Here is a 16189-nt window from a genome sequence, read left to right on the forward strand (position 1 = left end):
CATCATGTTGGCATGCCGCTGCCTCCCGTGTTATTGTACATGAAAAGCGCAGGAAAAGATGCAAAGCAGTGTGAAGCACATCGGTATAATTGTCTTGGCCACTAATGTGGTCGCGGACGTCTGTGTGTTACCGGCGAATTAACCTTAAACGTCAGTAACTCCGTAGCTGCGACATAAACATGCCTGTCAATACTGCCAAAAATATAATGACTAAACATAACTGGACGCATGCATTGTGCATATGTACCCGGGATAATGGTACAGCCATGCTGGGTTGCTCCAAATAAGCCGCCCCCTGCAAACAATTTAAACCAGACATTTATACCCGTTCTAAGGTAATGTACAAGGCCATGCAGGTAGCTGCATCCCAGTGTCCCAGTGCGGAGTAAACAAGTAGGGAGTATATTGCAGTCTGGAGTACGGAGTGCAAGCAGGGAAACAAGGCTAGAAACTTATAACCATTATGTAAACGAATTGACCATGCATTCTCCCAAATGACTTCCACATAACCAACCAAGCAAGTCGGTATTCTAGCTGATGCCAGGGTCAGACCCCGCGTGCAGCCAGGGCCTCCTTAAGCTTTGAAGCAAATCCAACCACATTATCTGGTCCAATCATGGTGTAGTGTGCACCTCCAACTGCATGGAATCTAGGCTCAGTCCGAGAAAAGTCTCTCCATTTGCTCAAATGTTCCTTTATCCACACTTCTCTCGATGGAGCGGCAAGTTTGAGGGGAATGGCATGGAACACATCAATGCTGTCTGCCTGTCCGCTGGGTTCGTAGTCCACTGCCATGCTCTGCAGGCTGAAAGCGACGTCAGCCCATCTGGCAAGTGCCGTGTCTTCCAGTCCCAGCTCTTCCATCCGCCCCCGGTCCGCAGCAAGAAGTATTTGTTCTACTGCATCATGCCTGGATTTTTGGGAAAATTGCGGGTTCAGCTCCATTTCCTCCACATATTCGTCTGTCGTGATTCCGAGGAACTGTGTCAGATGCAGCAGGCACATGTTCCAGCATAGTTGACGCATGCGCCATTTGATGTGCGGTGGTAGATTGAAGCTGCCAAGAAAGCGTACGGAATTGCCCGTGGTGCCTATTTCCATAGAGTTTAACTTTTTGGCCGCTTCAAAGGCAAGCATTGCACCGTAGCTATAGCCTGCCAATGCGTACGGACCCCTTTTCTGGTGCTTTTGGATGGCATGGATGTAGGTGTCGACTGTCTCCGTAATGGACGCAAAGTGTGTCTGTCCTCGTTCGAAGCCCCTTGCACGCAAGGCGTAAATAGGTCTATCCTCATCAGCAAGATGCTGTGCTAAACCAATGAAGACAAGGACTTCGCCCACGCCGGGATGGAAAAGCCAAAGTGGTGCCTTTGAACCACCAGATTTCAGGATTACCACAGGATCGTATTCTGTGTCTTTTGTTTCAACTGGTCCATCACTGGAGGTCTGGCTAGCAAGAGCTGCGGCTAATAATCGGGCAGTTGGGTTTTTCATGATTGTCACTATGGGCAATGTGATTCCCAAACGAGTATCGAGACGGCGTTTCAGGCGAATAAGGTCCATGGACGTGAAACCTAGCTCAAAGACTTGCGTTTCTGGACCTATCGCAGTATGGTCAATGTTGAGGGTCTTTGCGAAGTCAACCATGATAAAGGTCTCAGCTTCTGTTGCAACAGAGTGCAATGCTCCCCGCTGTTTCTCTTCCCTATACTCCTTAATCTGATTTTTGTGAAGGCTAACATCTTGATCGAAGACGCCAGATGCGAATAATGAACTCATCTTTGCAGGCGAAATTTTTCCCAGCGAGGATATAGGTAAAAGAGACAGTGATGACTCTCTCAAGGAGAACACCAAAGGACGCGCAAAGGTATTAGAAAGGCATTCTTGAGTAATAATTGCGTCAACCACGTCCATTTCTTCAGCGGTATGGGGCCATTTCGTAGGGGTATAGCAAACAGTGATCTGATCGGTGTGAGTGACTCGAGAAGAGAACACCACAAAACGGTTTACTTTATTCCCAAGTGCCCGCTCTAGAAGCGATACGACATCTGCTATGACAATTTTAATGCCATTAATGTTTACCACTTCTTCTTTCCTGCCAATAAGACAGAGATTGCCGTCTGAATTGATACGAGCTCGATCGCCGGTACGGAACCATCCGTCTCCCCAAGGAAAAGCGTTAGCAGTGGCCTCGGGATTTCGATAATAGCCATTAAACACCACATCACCACGTACTTCCAAGTCGCCGCACTCATCTATAGCCGCCAACCTGGGGCCAATCGTAACACGCATCTCGATACCCTCCATGCACTTGCCTAGAGAGGCAATAGCATAGCCGCGGTCAACATCATATGACGGACAAGTAAGGTTAAATATTGCCCCAGCACAGGTCTCTGTCATGCCGAATCCCGGTGTGATGACATCTGGGCGTGCTCCAAGATTTTGGAATAAGGCAGACGCAGCAACGCAGGTTGTCACATCATTGGCCTCTCCTCCAGAGGCAACTATCTGCAAATTTGACAAGTCCCACGGCCTTTCGCCTAGCGGAAGACTTTGTTTTGACTTCATTGAGGATATCAAGCCTCCGAGGAAAAAGTTTGGCGCAAAAGTGCGACAGACACGGTGCTTGCTCAGTAGGTCTAGGAAGACGTTGGGTGATGAAACTATATCAGCTGCATGGGCATGAATCTGGTCAACTCCTAGCCACAGAGCTTGGATGTGAATTTCAATGAGGCTCGCAACGTGGTTAAGGTCAATCCAGTTCATAAATGGGCCGCCAACGGGTAATGGGCGTACGGATGCTTTCCCCGTGATTGCCGAAATTATCTGCTTGTGTGTCAGGCGTACAGCCTTTGAGTTCCCAGTACTTCCTGACGTTAGCATCAACATCGCCAGAGATCGGCCTCCCCTATAGCTTGGGTAGGCAGCTGAAACATCTGGGCTTCGGTGGCCAATTTGAAATTTATCCAAGCTCAGTGATTCCGTTGTGTGAATTTTCAGCAAATTTTCGGTGCCGCCAAACACACTAAGTAAATTTTTTGTTGTGATGCATATCGGATATTGAAGAAGCTTCGACAAGCCCCGAATCTGCTCTAGACGATGGTCATCAACGATGCTGAATGGAGAAGAGAGAACAGGAACACCATTGGCAAGCAGAACTGCCCAGAACCAAACTATAGTATTCCAATGATCATCCAAGTGTAAAAGTATAGGAGCTTCGTCCTCAAAGCTAGGAAGTGTCCGAAGTAACTGGGCGCAGTGACTGGATTGGATATAGAGCTCCACGCAGGAATATTCCTTATAACCAGCAATATTTCCAAGAGGATAGCAGATAATTGACCCTTTCCTCAGCACGGCCACTGCTTTAAGGATATCTTGAAGACAGATGGTTGACGATCCCCATTCTGATGGTGATTGCGAGCAAAGTGGGAAGCATAAGGGTAATGTGGAGCACCGAGACTCTGATGATGCGGGTTTCAGTTCTGTAGAACAAGATGGTAGATCATTGAGCAGTGGCATATTGAAGTGATATTGGGATGGAGCCTCGTTGTGTTTTGGTTCAAACAGGTATGCATATTGAATACTTGATAAACCCCATTTATGTGTAGGCTCATAAGGCCTCCTCATCCCAACTTCTTAGAACCCCTGGATGTTGGCCCGTCCATTAGAAGAATAGTAGAAAGGACGATCCATGCCGAATCCTAACCCTCCCCGGCCCCACCAACAGTACATGGGTAATAGAAGCGACAAACACTGATTCCACTGCCATCCGGAGCTGTGCGTCCTGATTTACATATTATTCCCCGAAGTTCGGGGTATCAGTGAACATGGGCAATCATTTCATGTGGAGGTCATGTCAGTCTCTTATTTGCCAGTGGTATTAACTTCCAGTGCCGCAGTGAGGCTAGGATATGAAAGGGTCCGGAGTATAAGCATGGTAGTAAGGACCAGAGTAGAGTAAGCTGCATATTGATGCGGTACTGTATCAGGCAAACGAAGCAAACCCCTCCAGACAGGTACTTTCCGCCAGGCTGCCACCCAAGGAAGTGCGGGTGAGACTGCATATATTCCTTCGTTTGCTGCAATATCGGCCAAAAATGAAATCTAATTTCAAATAGCGGAAGTACGTCTTGGATTTGAGGACATATATGTGAAACACATTAGCTTACTTGATATTCGATTCCATTTTGTACCTTACCTTTCCCTCGATTCCTCCCCCTCGCTTTTATCCCCGTAACCAAGTTGCGGTCTATTCTCCTCACCGCTACCCTATTCCGCATCGGAAACCCAAAAATGGCTCCAGTAGTACCAGTACCGAGAATTATTCAACTCGCCACCACGATCAAGGACGCGGTGCTCAAAATTCAGGAGACTCTCGATACCCTAGGGGCACTTTCACCATCGTTTGATGAGAATGCACCCCTTCTTCCTGTACATATTGGTAAAGCTCAGGATATCGTCCTCGATGCAACAGCAGAGCTTCACGATTTGCTCACCGAGCCCACAAATATGATTCATAGGTTAGCTAGGGTAAAGATCACCCGATCACTCCATCTTGATATATTCCATCAACAAACAGCTAACTTTAACATTGATGTTCATATAATCAGAGTGATAAGTCCGCATGTCTGCAGGCGATCTCTCACTTTGGTATTGCGGAACTCATACCGCCTAATGGGCAGGCTTCGTTTAAGGAGATTTCTGATAGGACGCCATTGACGGAGCAGATGGTGAGCCGAATTATTCGCCATGCTGCCATGATGCGAATCTTTTGTGAGCCCGAGCCTGGTATTGTAAAACACACGAAGGCTTCCAGAATTTTAGCCGATCCGGATGCGAGAGACTGGACTCGAGCTGGTATCGAGGAGTTAAGCCCTGCAGGCGCGAAGGTAAGCAGAGAACCAAATCGAGCATGTTGAGTGAGTACTGACATTGTATTGGCAGTTTGCGAAAGCCCTTGAAAAATGGCCAGCTTCAGAAGAACCAAACGAGACTGTAATATACCCGTCACTCAACGCATCAATGAAAGCATTAATGAACCAAAACTTAATATTGTCTGCAGGGTTTTTCGCTTGCACACAATATCACAGGGTCAATTTACGATGTTCTTGCAGAGAATCCCGATAGAGCGGCCCGCTTCAGTAGCGCTATGAAGATGATGACATCAAGACCGGCATTTGACCTATCGTATGGAACAGACTACTACGACTGGAAGTCTCTAGGGGAAGCTCAAGTGGTTGACGTCGGGGGTGCCCGGGGGCACTTCGCAATGGCCCTTGCAAGGCAATACAGTCAGCTCCGTATTATTGTGCAGGACATGGCTAAGGTAATTGAGAATGCAAATGCAGGAGAAGTATCAGAGAGGGTCCGCTTCTTGGCCCATAATTTGTTCGATCCTCAGCCCATCAGAGCTGATGTATATTTCTTTCGTTGGATCTTCCACAACTGGTCCGATGTCTATTGTATTCGCATCCTGAAGGCCCAGTTACCAGCATTAAAGCCCGGGGCGAGGCTTGTTATACAAGAAGTTTTCATGCCCGAGCCGGGATCCCTGGCCTACTGGAATGAAAGAGATATCAGGTATGTCGCAGCATCAGCTGAAGATGGTATATGTCTGACGCTTTTCTAGATCGATGGATCTGGAAATGGCCTTCACCTTCAATTCCCGAGAAAGGACTCTGGCTGATTGGGAGGCATTGTTCAAAGCGGCCGATCCAGGCTTCGTGCTTAAGGGAGTTGTGAATCCTCCAGGGTCCGCCATGGGAATTCTTGAATTCGTCTGGGAGGGTCGCAATGGATCAGCATAGCTCGTTAGATAGGACTCACCCCATACACCTCAAACTGATGGCTATAGCAATGACGCACTTGTCAACAAAAGTTGTTTAAATATGGTCTCTTCTTATATTCCGATGAAGTTGAAGTTCAATATTCAGGACAAAGTTGTTTAAGGTTTCACATGCTCTCCCATTCTGGCAAGTTATTCCGTCCCCGGAGATTAGTTTATCCGTGGGGAACAATTACGTAAGGCAAAAACATGGTCCGTGCTTTGAGGGCTAGAAGTCCCGTGACCCTGTCGCTTGGGAGCTGCGGGCTGGTGAAAGATTGTTGACGCTGTTTGCTATTTTGCGAACTGCAATCGTTCCTTCGAGCTCAACAACAACGCCCGCGTCCGTCGCGCCCGCGATATCCTGCTCTATTTCTTTGTGCAATCATTACTGCTGCGTCTCTTCCCGCGCAACCTTCCTAGCAAACGGGCTTCTCGTCGAGTTTTGAGCCTCCTCCCCCGCCTGCCTTGCATTGATATCACACCCTGAGTGGGGTGATCGCAAACCGTCAAGATGGCACGCGTCTATGCAGACGTGAACCAGAAGATGCCCAAGACGTACTGGGATTATGACAGCGTTAATATATCCTGGGGCGTCCTGGAGAATTATGAGGTTGTGCGGAAAATTGGTATGCGATACCCTGCCCCCCTACCTGATCCAATCTAACCTCAAGATCCCTGTCTCAGCCTGCTAACATGATCAAAAATAGGCCGAGGAAAATATTCGGAGGTGTTTGAAGGCGTAAACGTCGTCAACTACCAGAAATGTGTCGTCAAAGTCCTCAAACCCGTCAAGAAACGGAAGATCAAGAGAGAGATCAAGATTCTCCAAAACCTGTCCGGAGGTCCTAACGTCGTCGCGTTGTTGGACGTTGTTCGTGATAGTCAGAGCAAGACGCCCAGTTTGGTCTTCGAATATGTTAACAACACCGACTTTCGAACACTGTACCCGCGATTGGCAGATTACGATGTCCGATACTACATATATGAGCTTCTTAAGGCACTGGACTTCTGCCATAGCAAGGGAATAATGCACAGGGATGTCAAGCCGCATAACGTCATGATTGACCATGAGCGGAGAAAGGTAAGGCCTGTTATATCGACAATGATATCCGCTAGTTTACTTACACATGACCCTAGTTGCGGCTTATCGACTGGGGACTCGCAGAGTTCTACCATCAAGGCATGGAATATAACGTTCGTGTTGCCTCGCGATATTTCAAGGGCCCCGAGCTCCTTGTTGATTTCCAAGAGTACGACTATTCCCTGGACATGTGGTCCCTTGGAGCCATGTTTGCCTCCATGATATTTAGAAAAGAACCATTTTTCCACGGTAGCAGCAATGCGGACCAGCTTGTCAAGATTGCCAAAGTCCTTGGAACAGATGATCTGTTTGACTACCTTGACAAATACAACATTGAGCTGGACCCCCAGTACGATGAGATTCTCCAACGGTATCAACGTAGGCCATGGAACTCCTTCATCAGCGCCGAGAACCAGAGATTCATTAGCAGTGATGCCATTGACTTCTTGGACAAGTTGCTCAGATATGACCACACAGTATGTTCCCTGGGATATGTTTTCTCATCTTCATCGAGCTGATAAACTAACCCAAATATCCTAGGCCCGTCTAACTGCTCAGGAGGCAATGGCACATCCGTATTTCTCCCCTGTTCGCCATGCTTCTACTAACGCACAAAGCAACACCGCAGCTGCTTCCAACGCCTAAACACTTTCTTCCCATCCCGATACCCGATCTGTCATCTTTCCTTTACTCGCCAACTATTTGATACACCTCATCCCTTGACGAATGTCAGTTTTCCTCTCCGACAAACTCCGACAAGGTTTTCATTAGGCAGAATAATTCCGACCATCTATTCTCCAAGTACCAGGACCATTAAAATCGAGTAATCATCTTTGGGAGTCATCGGCTGGTGCAACGTGTTGCTTTTTCTTTTTCTTTTATTAGGTTGTTTAGCGCTATTTATGCATGAGACGTCCACACATGAATGAAACAGATAACGCGACTAACATCTCGCCTACAACTCCTGAAGTCTGGTATTCATTCCCCTTGCTCCTTTTCCCTTGCCCGTATGTATGTTATAAACATCCTATTCGAATCAATTTTCTTGTTCATTTTCCTTCCATTCCCCTTCGGCAACTTGCCACTCTATACGGGATTTGATATATAGGCCTCGCAATCTAATGTAAACCATGTGGTATATAGACCCATATGACAGTAGAGGTAGAATATTCATTCAATGTAAGGGTGTACCGGTAACTGAAGGCCGAGCATAGTAGTCCCGGCGAATTAACCGTCATCCCAGTCAGCTCTCACCCTGACTCGCTCTGCCCCTAGACTCCTAACAGTCACGTGATTGATTGGCACCCGACCCCCGTGGACCGCCTCCTTACAGAGCTGGCGTATAGTTAGGTATGCCAAACCTTGCCGAACGTCAACCGTCAAAGATAAATAACGACTCTCACTGCCGCCATTTGTCCAGCCGGTCACCTGTTGGACCAGCAATTTAACATCAACAATCAGCTCCGGGTGATTAACCCATCACTCATCCATTCTCGTATTTTGGCCTTAGAATCAGCCTCCCTGTTTTTATGCTTCTACTTTGCACTTATTTATGTCTCGTCAGCGTACCAATCTCGCGATGGCCGCATTGCTTCGACTAGGCCATCGCGCTCTATCACGATCTGTTGAGCCGGCACATGATTTTACGGGCCACAGCTTTGAAAACCTGGATCCAACTCTCAAGATTTGAAGAGGAACATATGCCAGGTTACGAGAAAGGTCTTTTTTACCCCGTTCAAATAGGCCAGGTGTCTAGCTCTCGATACCAAGTACTGTCCAAGCTCGGGTATGGCGCAAATTCTACGGTCTGGTTCTGTCGTGACTTGCTGTATGTCTCCTCGTATTCTGCTACTAGAAGAGAATGGGTACGGTGGCAGCGAGACTAATCACAATATTAGCCAACGCCGCTATGCAGCTCTCAAGGTTTATATATGCAGTGCTGGAGCCGAACAGGAGTGCAATGTACTGAGGCATCTTGAATCATTAAAGTCGTCCCATCCTGGCAAAGCAAAGGTTCGGACGATGCTCGATGCCTTTACCGCAGATGGACCAAGTGGCCGACACCAATGCTTAGTGCATGAGCCTCTACTGACGAGCATTTCACATCTTCAAGCCTCTCTTCCAAACCAGAGGCTTACCGAACAGGTCTTGAAACTGTTACTCAAAGAGCTTCTAGTAACACTAGACTACCTCCACACCGAGGCTCAAGTCATTCACACTGGTGGGGTTATCATCACCATCATATCATCACCCCCAGGGTGCCAGCTGACTATTTGCAAGATATCCAATCGAAGAACATCATGATCGGCACAAACCAGCCATCTCGTTTCGAGGAATGGAAAGCACAAGCTGTCCAAGGGCCTCCTTCTCGGAAAAATGTACCTGGACATGTTGTCTATCGATCTAGGCGCTACAATATCGAGGAAGGTAGGGGTGCATGGGGCCTACCATTGTTGTCTGATTTTGGCCAAGCTCGTATTGGTCCTGGAGACCATGAGGGTACAATCCAACCAACCCTTTATCGCGCACCCGAAGTTGTTTTGGGCATGAAATGGGACTCCAAAGTGGATATTTGGAATCTTGGAGCTTTGGTACGTTTAGACGAACGGAGTAGCTTTTGGAACCTATCCTGATTGATATGGATTTAAACTACAGATATGGGAACTTTTCGAAAACTATTATATGTTTCAAGATCGTGGCCCTGATGGAGAGTATTCTGAGGCTCACTTGCTAGCTAGCATGATCGCTCTTCTGGGACCCCCTCCAAGTCAATTTCTTAAAAGAAGTGATAAAAGCCTGAGATTTTGGGATGAGTCAGGTAGGTACACTATAAATGAGATGATAGTGTGCACATAATACTGATATATTAACTATAGGCAACTGGAGAGGGCTTGCTGAGATAGCTGATGTTTCCTTTGAGGAGTCGGAGCTTTACCTGGAGGGCCGGAACAAAGATATTTTTATTCAATTTGTGCGGAAGATGGTGAGATGGGAGCCAAATGAGAGGCAAACCGCCAGAGAGCTATTGAATGACCCCTGGCTGCTATCGTAACCTGCATATCTATCTATATTTGCGCATACCATTCCTTATATCCCTCTCCCCTCTGTTGACGGTAAAACTACGTGTGAGAAAGGAAGTGGAGTGAATTCTTGAGCAGGTTGGAGAGACCGGAAGGTTAATCTTCTCCGGAATAAAGGAACTGTTTGAATAGAAATGTATTCTAATATCAACTACCAAGGCAGATCTCCGTTGGGCTATAAGATACAACTCGAAGAATGGGATGGGTGATCGGTTTTCAGTCCCAATGCCTGTTTTAAAGTCCGTTCGCAACACTAAAGACTCCACAGCTAATTAACTTCAAGTAGGGCATGAAAACCGATACCTATTTTAGGATGCATTATTCGCATCCAGTGGATTCACGCAGTTGTGTTCAAAATACTGACCACTCAAGGCCAATAATGATGATGTGCAGGAGGCGAGACATAGTTATATAACTTATCCCCCTAATATAACTAGGTAGTTATAACATACCAGCGCCCTTCCCTGATGTTGCACGCTATGCAGAGCCGAAGAATTTACATTTCAGCCTGCCTGAAAACACTGTTACTTCAATTTTTCGTCAAATGCCAGGGCGTTCGAAAGCCCGCCTCCCTCCATATCAGGTACGTTGAACAACCATCTGCGAAACCGAGAAGCCTGGAGTTAAGCCTGACAACTCTGGTTGAACCGCCTTTGCGGCGCCGGATCTGGCTATTAAAACAATCTACCGGAAAATGGCAACATCAGCTCCTCCCCAGCCGGCCTTCAAGGGCATTGTGCAGTCGCTTGGCAGGGTTACTCTAAAACAACCTATTACTTGGGGCTTTGTGATCTATCGATGCTCGTATAACAATGAGGATGCCTGGCAGACAATTCTTCAGAGAATACGTGATGAGATGGCCGAGTGTTTAGAAGATCAAGGGCAGGAGGACCTACTGCCTCGGCATGAGATGATTATTATGGACGACAAAGCAAAATATGATGGCGCCACGTCTCACGATATCCGTGACCATTTTACGTCTTGGGTGTTTAATGCTTTACCGGATATCATGGTTAATACACCGACCGAGTCTCAGCTGCAGTTGACGCTCGTGAATGATCCTCATAGTATGGGGCTAGAACATGTTTTCGGTACTCGATATAATTTTTGCCTTTTTGTTGATGACATTTGCCTGGAGTCTGTCGAGCACATGGACATACCGGTCGTAAAGTTACTAGCAAAACACTTTGGTGCGCGAGACCCTGAAGACAGAAATTACACTATACACCCTGATTTTGAGGATGGTGAAACAGCCATGGAAGAGGAAGATGTTGGGTGGATGTACCTCGAAGTTTACACTTATGCTGAGATGTATAACGCGCTGGAGGAAGAGGAGTGGTGGTACGAACTATACCGGAGACCACCCTTATTGCCTTATGACTCTCCCTCGGACCAAAACCCAGGCTCCTGGCGCAAAAATAGCCATCAATCTCCGAGTAGCTAGTTATCACTGATTATCTCCTGGATGAAGTTCAACGTCGATATAAAGTTCCGCATGAAGCCAAGCATTCTCACATGACCATACTATACCCGTGGACCTAAAATTAGAATCAGATGAGTAAGGTTGAAATTCAATTAGATAATAACTTAGTCAGCTTGGACGACACGGCCAAGGCTCGTCGCAGGGAAATTTTGAGTCACCAAAAAGCTATATTGAAAAGATTCGAGAAGCAGAAGCAGAAGCAGATGAGAAACCGGGATCAATTGCGACCCTGACCGATATCCCCCCTACCAAAGCGCTGTTTGCTGGGCCAGACAGACCCTTAACTCGCCTAATTACCCCACGCATAAAACTCTCTTTCTTTTTTTCCACAGTTACGGGCAAAACCGTAAACCACGATACTCCGACATCTTGCTGCGCGCTCGGCGCGGAGGGGAATTTACATTCGACCTCGATTTGCAAACATGGCTTCACTTGCTACGGCGCAGTCTCCTGGTATGTGTACCCATAAATTGTCCATATGATGCTGTGGGAAAGGCCGAGAGTCTAACTTTTGCCTGTCTTCGCTGTTTAGATACCCCGGCTGACTCGACGACTGGCGGGGTAGCCAGTCCGGCCCAAGATGCTGCTAACAACAGCTCAGGAACGCAAGGTGGAAAGGAAAAATCGGAAAGAGAACGTATGTGGCATGTTTCTTATGCGGTGGGTTGTAGTGTATACTTGGGATACAGTCTCTGACTCAAATGCTTCGGTATAGTTGAAAAGGAACGGAAGAAGGCTGAGAAGCTGAAGAAATTTGCCGAAAAGGCTGCGAAGAAGGCCTCTGCAGCACCTGCCCCCGCGAAACCTACGGAGAAGAAGCCAAAGATAGAGAAAGACAAAACCACCGACGCCTATGACCCCAAGGTTATCGAGGCTGGTAGATATGAGTGGTGGGAGGAGCGCGACCTGTTCAAGCCGGAGTTTGGCCCAGATGGAAAGGTGAAAGAGGCTGGATACTTCGTCATTCCGATCCCACCGCCAAACGTGACCGGAGCCCTCCATATGGGTCATGCCTTGACAAAGGCGCTCCAGGACACTATGATCCGCTGGCAGCGAATGAAGGGAAAAACCGTGTTGTATCTCCCGGGATACGACCATGCCGGTATCTCCACTCAGAGCGTTGTTGAGAAGATCCTATGGAAGACGGAGAAGAAATCCAGACACGATATTGGGCGGGAAGCCATGGTGGGCAAGATCTGGGAGTGGACTCACAAGTACCACGACAGCATTACTGCCTCCCTCCGAAGGTTGGGCGGCTCTTTCGACTGGTCCAGGGAAGCCTTCACTATGGATGAGAACCTGTCTGCGGCTGTCACCGAGACTTTCGTCCGCCTCCACGAAGAGGGCACTATCTATCGTGGAAATCGTCTTGTTAACTGGTGTGTTGCCTTGAACACTTCCCTATCAAACCTTGAGGTCGAAAATCGTGACCTCGAAGGTCGCACTTTGCTGGATGTCCCTGGGTATTCCAGAAAAGTTGAATTCGGTGTTTTAACTCACTTCCTGTATGAGATCGATGGCACGGATGAAAAGATCCAGGTTGCAACTACTCGACCTGAAACAATGCTTGGTGATACCGGTGTAGCTGTCCACCCTGACGATAAGCGATACCAGAAGTTTATTGGAATGAAGGTTAAGCACCCCTTTGTGGACCGTTTGCTACCAATCTTCGCAGACGAGAAGGTCGATCCGGAATTCGGTACCGGTGCCGTCAAAATCACACCAGCACACGACTTCAACGATTACATTCGTGGAAAAGAGAATAATCTTGAGTTCATTTCCATCATGAACGATGATGGTACTTTTAACGAAAACGCCGGCCCCTTCGCTGGAGTGAAACGTTTCGACGCCCGCTACCAGGTCATTGAGAAGCTAAAGGAGAAGGGTCTTTATGTGAAATGGGAGAACAACCCCATGAAAGTACCACAGTGTGCCAAATCTGGCGATGTCATCGAGCCCATCATGAAACCACAGTGGTGGATGAACATGACTGAGCTTGTTAAGCCTGCCATCAAGGCCGTTGAAAGTGGAGAGATCATCATCCGCCCCGAAAGTGCCGAGAAGAGCTACTATCGGTGGATGAACAACATCAACGATTGGTGTTTGTCAAGACAGCTCTGGTGGGGTCACCAAGCGCCCGCTTATTTCGTTGATATTGAAGGCGAGAAAGGTGATGATGCCGATGGTAACCTCTGGGTAACTGGTCGTACTGAGGAGGAAGCAAAAGCTAAAGCAGAGAAGAAATTCCCTGGGAAGAAATTTGCTCTGAAGAGGGATCCAGATGTCCTAGATACATGGTTCTCCTCTGGTCAATGGCCGTATTCTACTCTTGGATGGCCAAAGAAGACGCATGACCTTGAGAATCTTTACCCCGTATCTATCTTGGAAACCGGATGGGACATTCTCTTCTTCTGGGTCGCTCGAATGATTATGCTCGGAATCAAGATGACCGGACAGGTTCCATTCAAGGAGGTGTACTGCCACTCTCTCATCCGAGATTCTGAAGGTCGCAAGATGTCCAAGTCACTAGGTAATGTCGTCGACCCCATCGATGTCATGAATGGTATTTCTCTTCAAAAGCTGCATGATAAGCTGCTAGAAGGTAATCTTGCGGAGAAGGAAGTCGCCATTGCAACCAAATTCCAGAAGAAGGCTTTCCCCAAGGGCATCCCAGAGTGCGGTGCTGATGCCCTTCGATTCTCGCTGCTCGCATACAGCACTGGTGGTAAGTTAAACAAACCCCTTCCCCCCCTTTTGCATAGATGCTTTTATATGGGATAAACCCACTAACGCTCTTGTTTCTTTCAAGGCGGTGATATCAACTTCGACATCCAGGTGATTCACGGTTACAGAAGGTTCTGCAACAAGATCTACCAGGCCACCAAGTTCGTTCTTGGTAAACTAGGGGATGACTTCAAACCCCAGGCCACTCCCATCAAGACTGGCAAGGAGTCCCTCTCTGAACGATGGATCTTGCACAAGTTCAACCAGGCAGCAAAGGTCACCAACGAAGCCTTGGAAAACCGCGAGTTCTCCGTTGCCGCCAACACAATCTACCAGTACTGGTACAGTCAACTGTGTGATGTATTCATCGAAAACTCCAAGTCGCTGTTGCAGCCCGACGCAGACCCAGCCGTTCAGCAATCTGCCAAGGAGACCCTCTATACCGCGCTGGAGGGTGCTTTGACTCTCATCCACCCAGTCATGCCTTTCGTGACCGAAGAGCTATGGCAGCGTCTCCCGAGACGTCCTGGAGACAAAACCATTTCTATCATGAAGGCTACCTACCCAGAGTACAACGCTTCGTTCGATGACCCTGCCGCCGAGACCGCCTATGAGCTGATCCTCAGCACCTCCAAGGCTATCCGAAGTATCCTCGCTGAATACGACGTGAAGACAAAGGGAGACATTCTCATCCAGGCATACGACGCTACCAGCCACAAGTCCATTTCCGAAGAAGCCATCAGCATCAAATCCTTGAGTGGCAAAAACATCGGCGAGCTGACTGTGCTTGATGCCGACAACCGAACCCCTCCACCAGGCTGTGTTGTTTCGCCCGTCGGTGCCCAAGCAGCTGTGTATCTCCAGGTGTCGGATGAGGTCAGGCTAGAGCAGGAAGAAAAAGCCAAGGCTAGTCTCTTGAAGCTACAGGAAACTATCAAGAAGCAGCAAACTATCATCAATGCCCCTCAGTGGAAAGAAAAGGCCAAGCCTGAAGTTAGAGAACTTGAAGAGAAGAAGCTGGTGGATGCTCAGGCAGAGGCTGCTCGGCTTGAAGAACAAATTCGCGAGCTGGAGAAACTCAAGATATAAATTAGACCTCAAGCTTCTGACTTTACATTAACATTGAATGCAATTATGATTCTTAACTTATGGTTTCTATGTAGTCGTGTATCTGTAAATATCCATGCTGTATGGCAGGCTTAACCAAATCCGGAACACCAGGGGCTATGTATTACTATTATTCGTCGGCAACGTAGGCCAACTTCATAGATCAGCTCCTCCAGAATCTCAACCATCCCATCTTCCCGCCCTTTTTAGTAGTATCATAACTTCGACCCGTTACCCTAGGCCTATTTTCAGATGGTGTATGTGGGTTTCGAGGGACTGCAAGTTTATGTGGTGGTATAATCCCAAGTTTTGTGCTATCTGTAGAACAGGAGAGTATCGATTCTGCTCCTGTGCTTTTATATCCCCCTTGCCGTACAGACGTTCGTTTCTCATCTATATCATAAGACCTCTGGGCTTCTTTAGTAGAATGTTTCATTGAATCGGAGTGTGCCTGAGGAGGTATGACATTCGCCTTGTCAGCGTGTACTGGTGCTGGGCTCTCTGCCAATGTTGGGGCCCTCGAGAAAGGTATTGGTGAGGGACTTTTAGCTGGCTTGTGACGGTTTTTCACTGCGAAATCGGGTACTTTGCAGCTTCTAGATTCTTTTCCGTCCCCTTCTCGTTTGTGAAGCTGTTTTGGTTGGTGATGTATCCTCGTTCGTCTCCTATGTCCCCTCTGGTTTACCTTTGGGGTAAACGGACCAGACTGGTGAGACGCCTCATTTCTATTTAACATTACGTGATTAGGGTAGTTCACCGTTGATTGAACAAACGTGATATTGTTGTGAACGGGGGGGTAGGATAAAGCAATTCCTTCGTCAGTTGTCAATTGGACATGTTTCCTACAGTAAACGGGGATAAACTCTGTAGCCAAGTTCTGTTATTAA

At 47.7% G+C, this 16189-nt stretch overlaps 6 protein-coding genes across 6 annotated transcripts; 5 read left to right on the top strand and 1 right to left on the bottom strand.

Moving 5' to 3' along the window:
* Positions 1–546: 546 nt before the first annotated feature.
* ARB_06430 (uncharacterized protein) lies at positions 547–3627 on the bottom strand (the record flags this gene model as incomplete). Its single annotated transcript, XM_003015261.1, has 1 exon — positions 547–3627. One exon carries the CDS (start codon positions 3625–3627, stop codon positions 547–549), a length of 3081 nt encoding a protein of 1026 aa, XP_003015307.1.
* Positions 3628–4293: 666 nt separating this feature from the next.
* Positions 4294–5807, top strand: ARB_06431 (O-methyltransferase, putative; the record flags this gene model as incomplete). The annotated part of the gene is made up of 4 exons (XM_003015262.1): positions 4294–4596; positions 4635–4889; positions 5063–5580; positions 5630–5807. The coding sequence occupies 4 exons, from the start codon at positions 4294–4296 to the stop codon at positions 5805–5807; spliced, it is 1254 nt and encodes a 417-aa protein (XP_003015308.1).
* A 531-nt stretch (positions 5808–6338) lies between these two features.
* ARB_06432 (uncharacterized protein) lies at positions 6339–7553 on the top strand (the record flags this gene model as incomplete). Its single annotated transcript, XM_003015263.1, has 4 exons — positions 6339–6453; positions 6535–6908; positions 6965–7384; positions 7449–7553. The coding sequence occupies 4 exons, from the start codon at positions 6339–6341 to the stop codon at positions 7551–7553; spliced, it is 1014 nt and encodes a 337-aa protein (XP_003015309.1).
* Positions 7554–8738: 1185 nt separating this feature from the next.
* Positions 8739–9960, top strand: ARB_06433 (uncharacterized protein; the record flags this gene model as incomplete). Its single annotated transcript, XM_003015264.1, has 4 exons — positions 8739–9129; positions 9174–9499; positions 9564–9726; positions 9785–9960. The coding sequence occupies 4 exons, from the start codon at positions 8739–8741 to the stop codon at positions 9958–9960; spliced, it is 1056 nt and encodes a 351-aa protein (XP_003015310.1).
* A 722-nt stretch (positions 9961–10682) lies between these two features.
* Positions 10683–11432, top strand: ARB_06434 (uncharacterized protein; the record flags this gene model as incomplete). The annotated part of the gene is made up of 1 exon (XM_003015265.1): positions 10683–11432. One exon carries the CDS (start codon positions 10683–10685, stop codon positions 11430–11432), a length of 750 nt encoding a protein of 249 aa, XP_003015311.1.
* A 461-nt stretch (positions 11433–11893) lies between these two features.
* On the top strand, positions 11894–15284 carry ARB_06435 (uncharacterized protein; the record flags this gene model as incomplete). The annotated part of the gene is made up of 4 exons (XM_003015266.1): positions 11894–11924; positions 12004–12108; positions 12187–14196; positions 14281–15284. The coding sequence occupies 4 exons, from the start codon at positions 11894–11896 to the stop codon at positions 15282–15284; spliced, it is 3150 nt and encodes a 1049-aa protein (XP_003015312.1).
* Positions 15285–16189: the final 905 nt, after the last annotated feature.

This window comes from Trichophyton benhamiae (genome assembly GCF_000151125.1).
Source record: "Trichophyton benhamiae CBS 112371 chromosome Unknown contig01535.1, whole genome shotgun sequence".
NCBI classification, from domain to species: domain Eukaryota; kingdom Fungi; phylum Ascomycota; class Eurotiomycetes; order Onygenales; family Arthrodermataceae; genus Trichophyton; species Trichophyton benhamiae.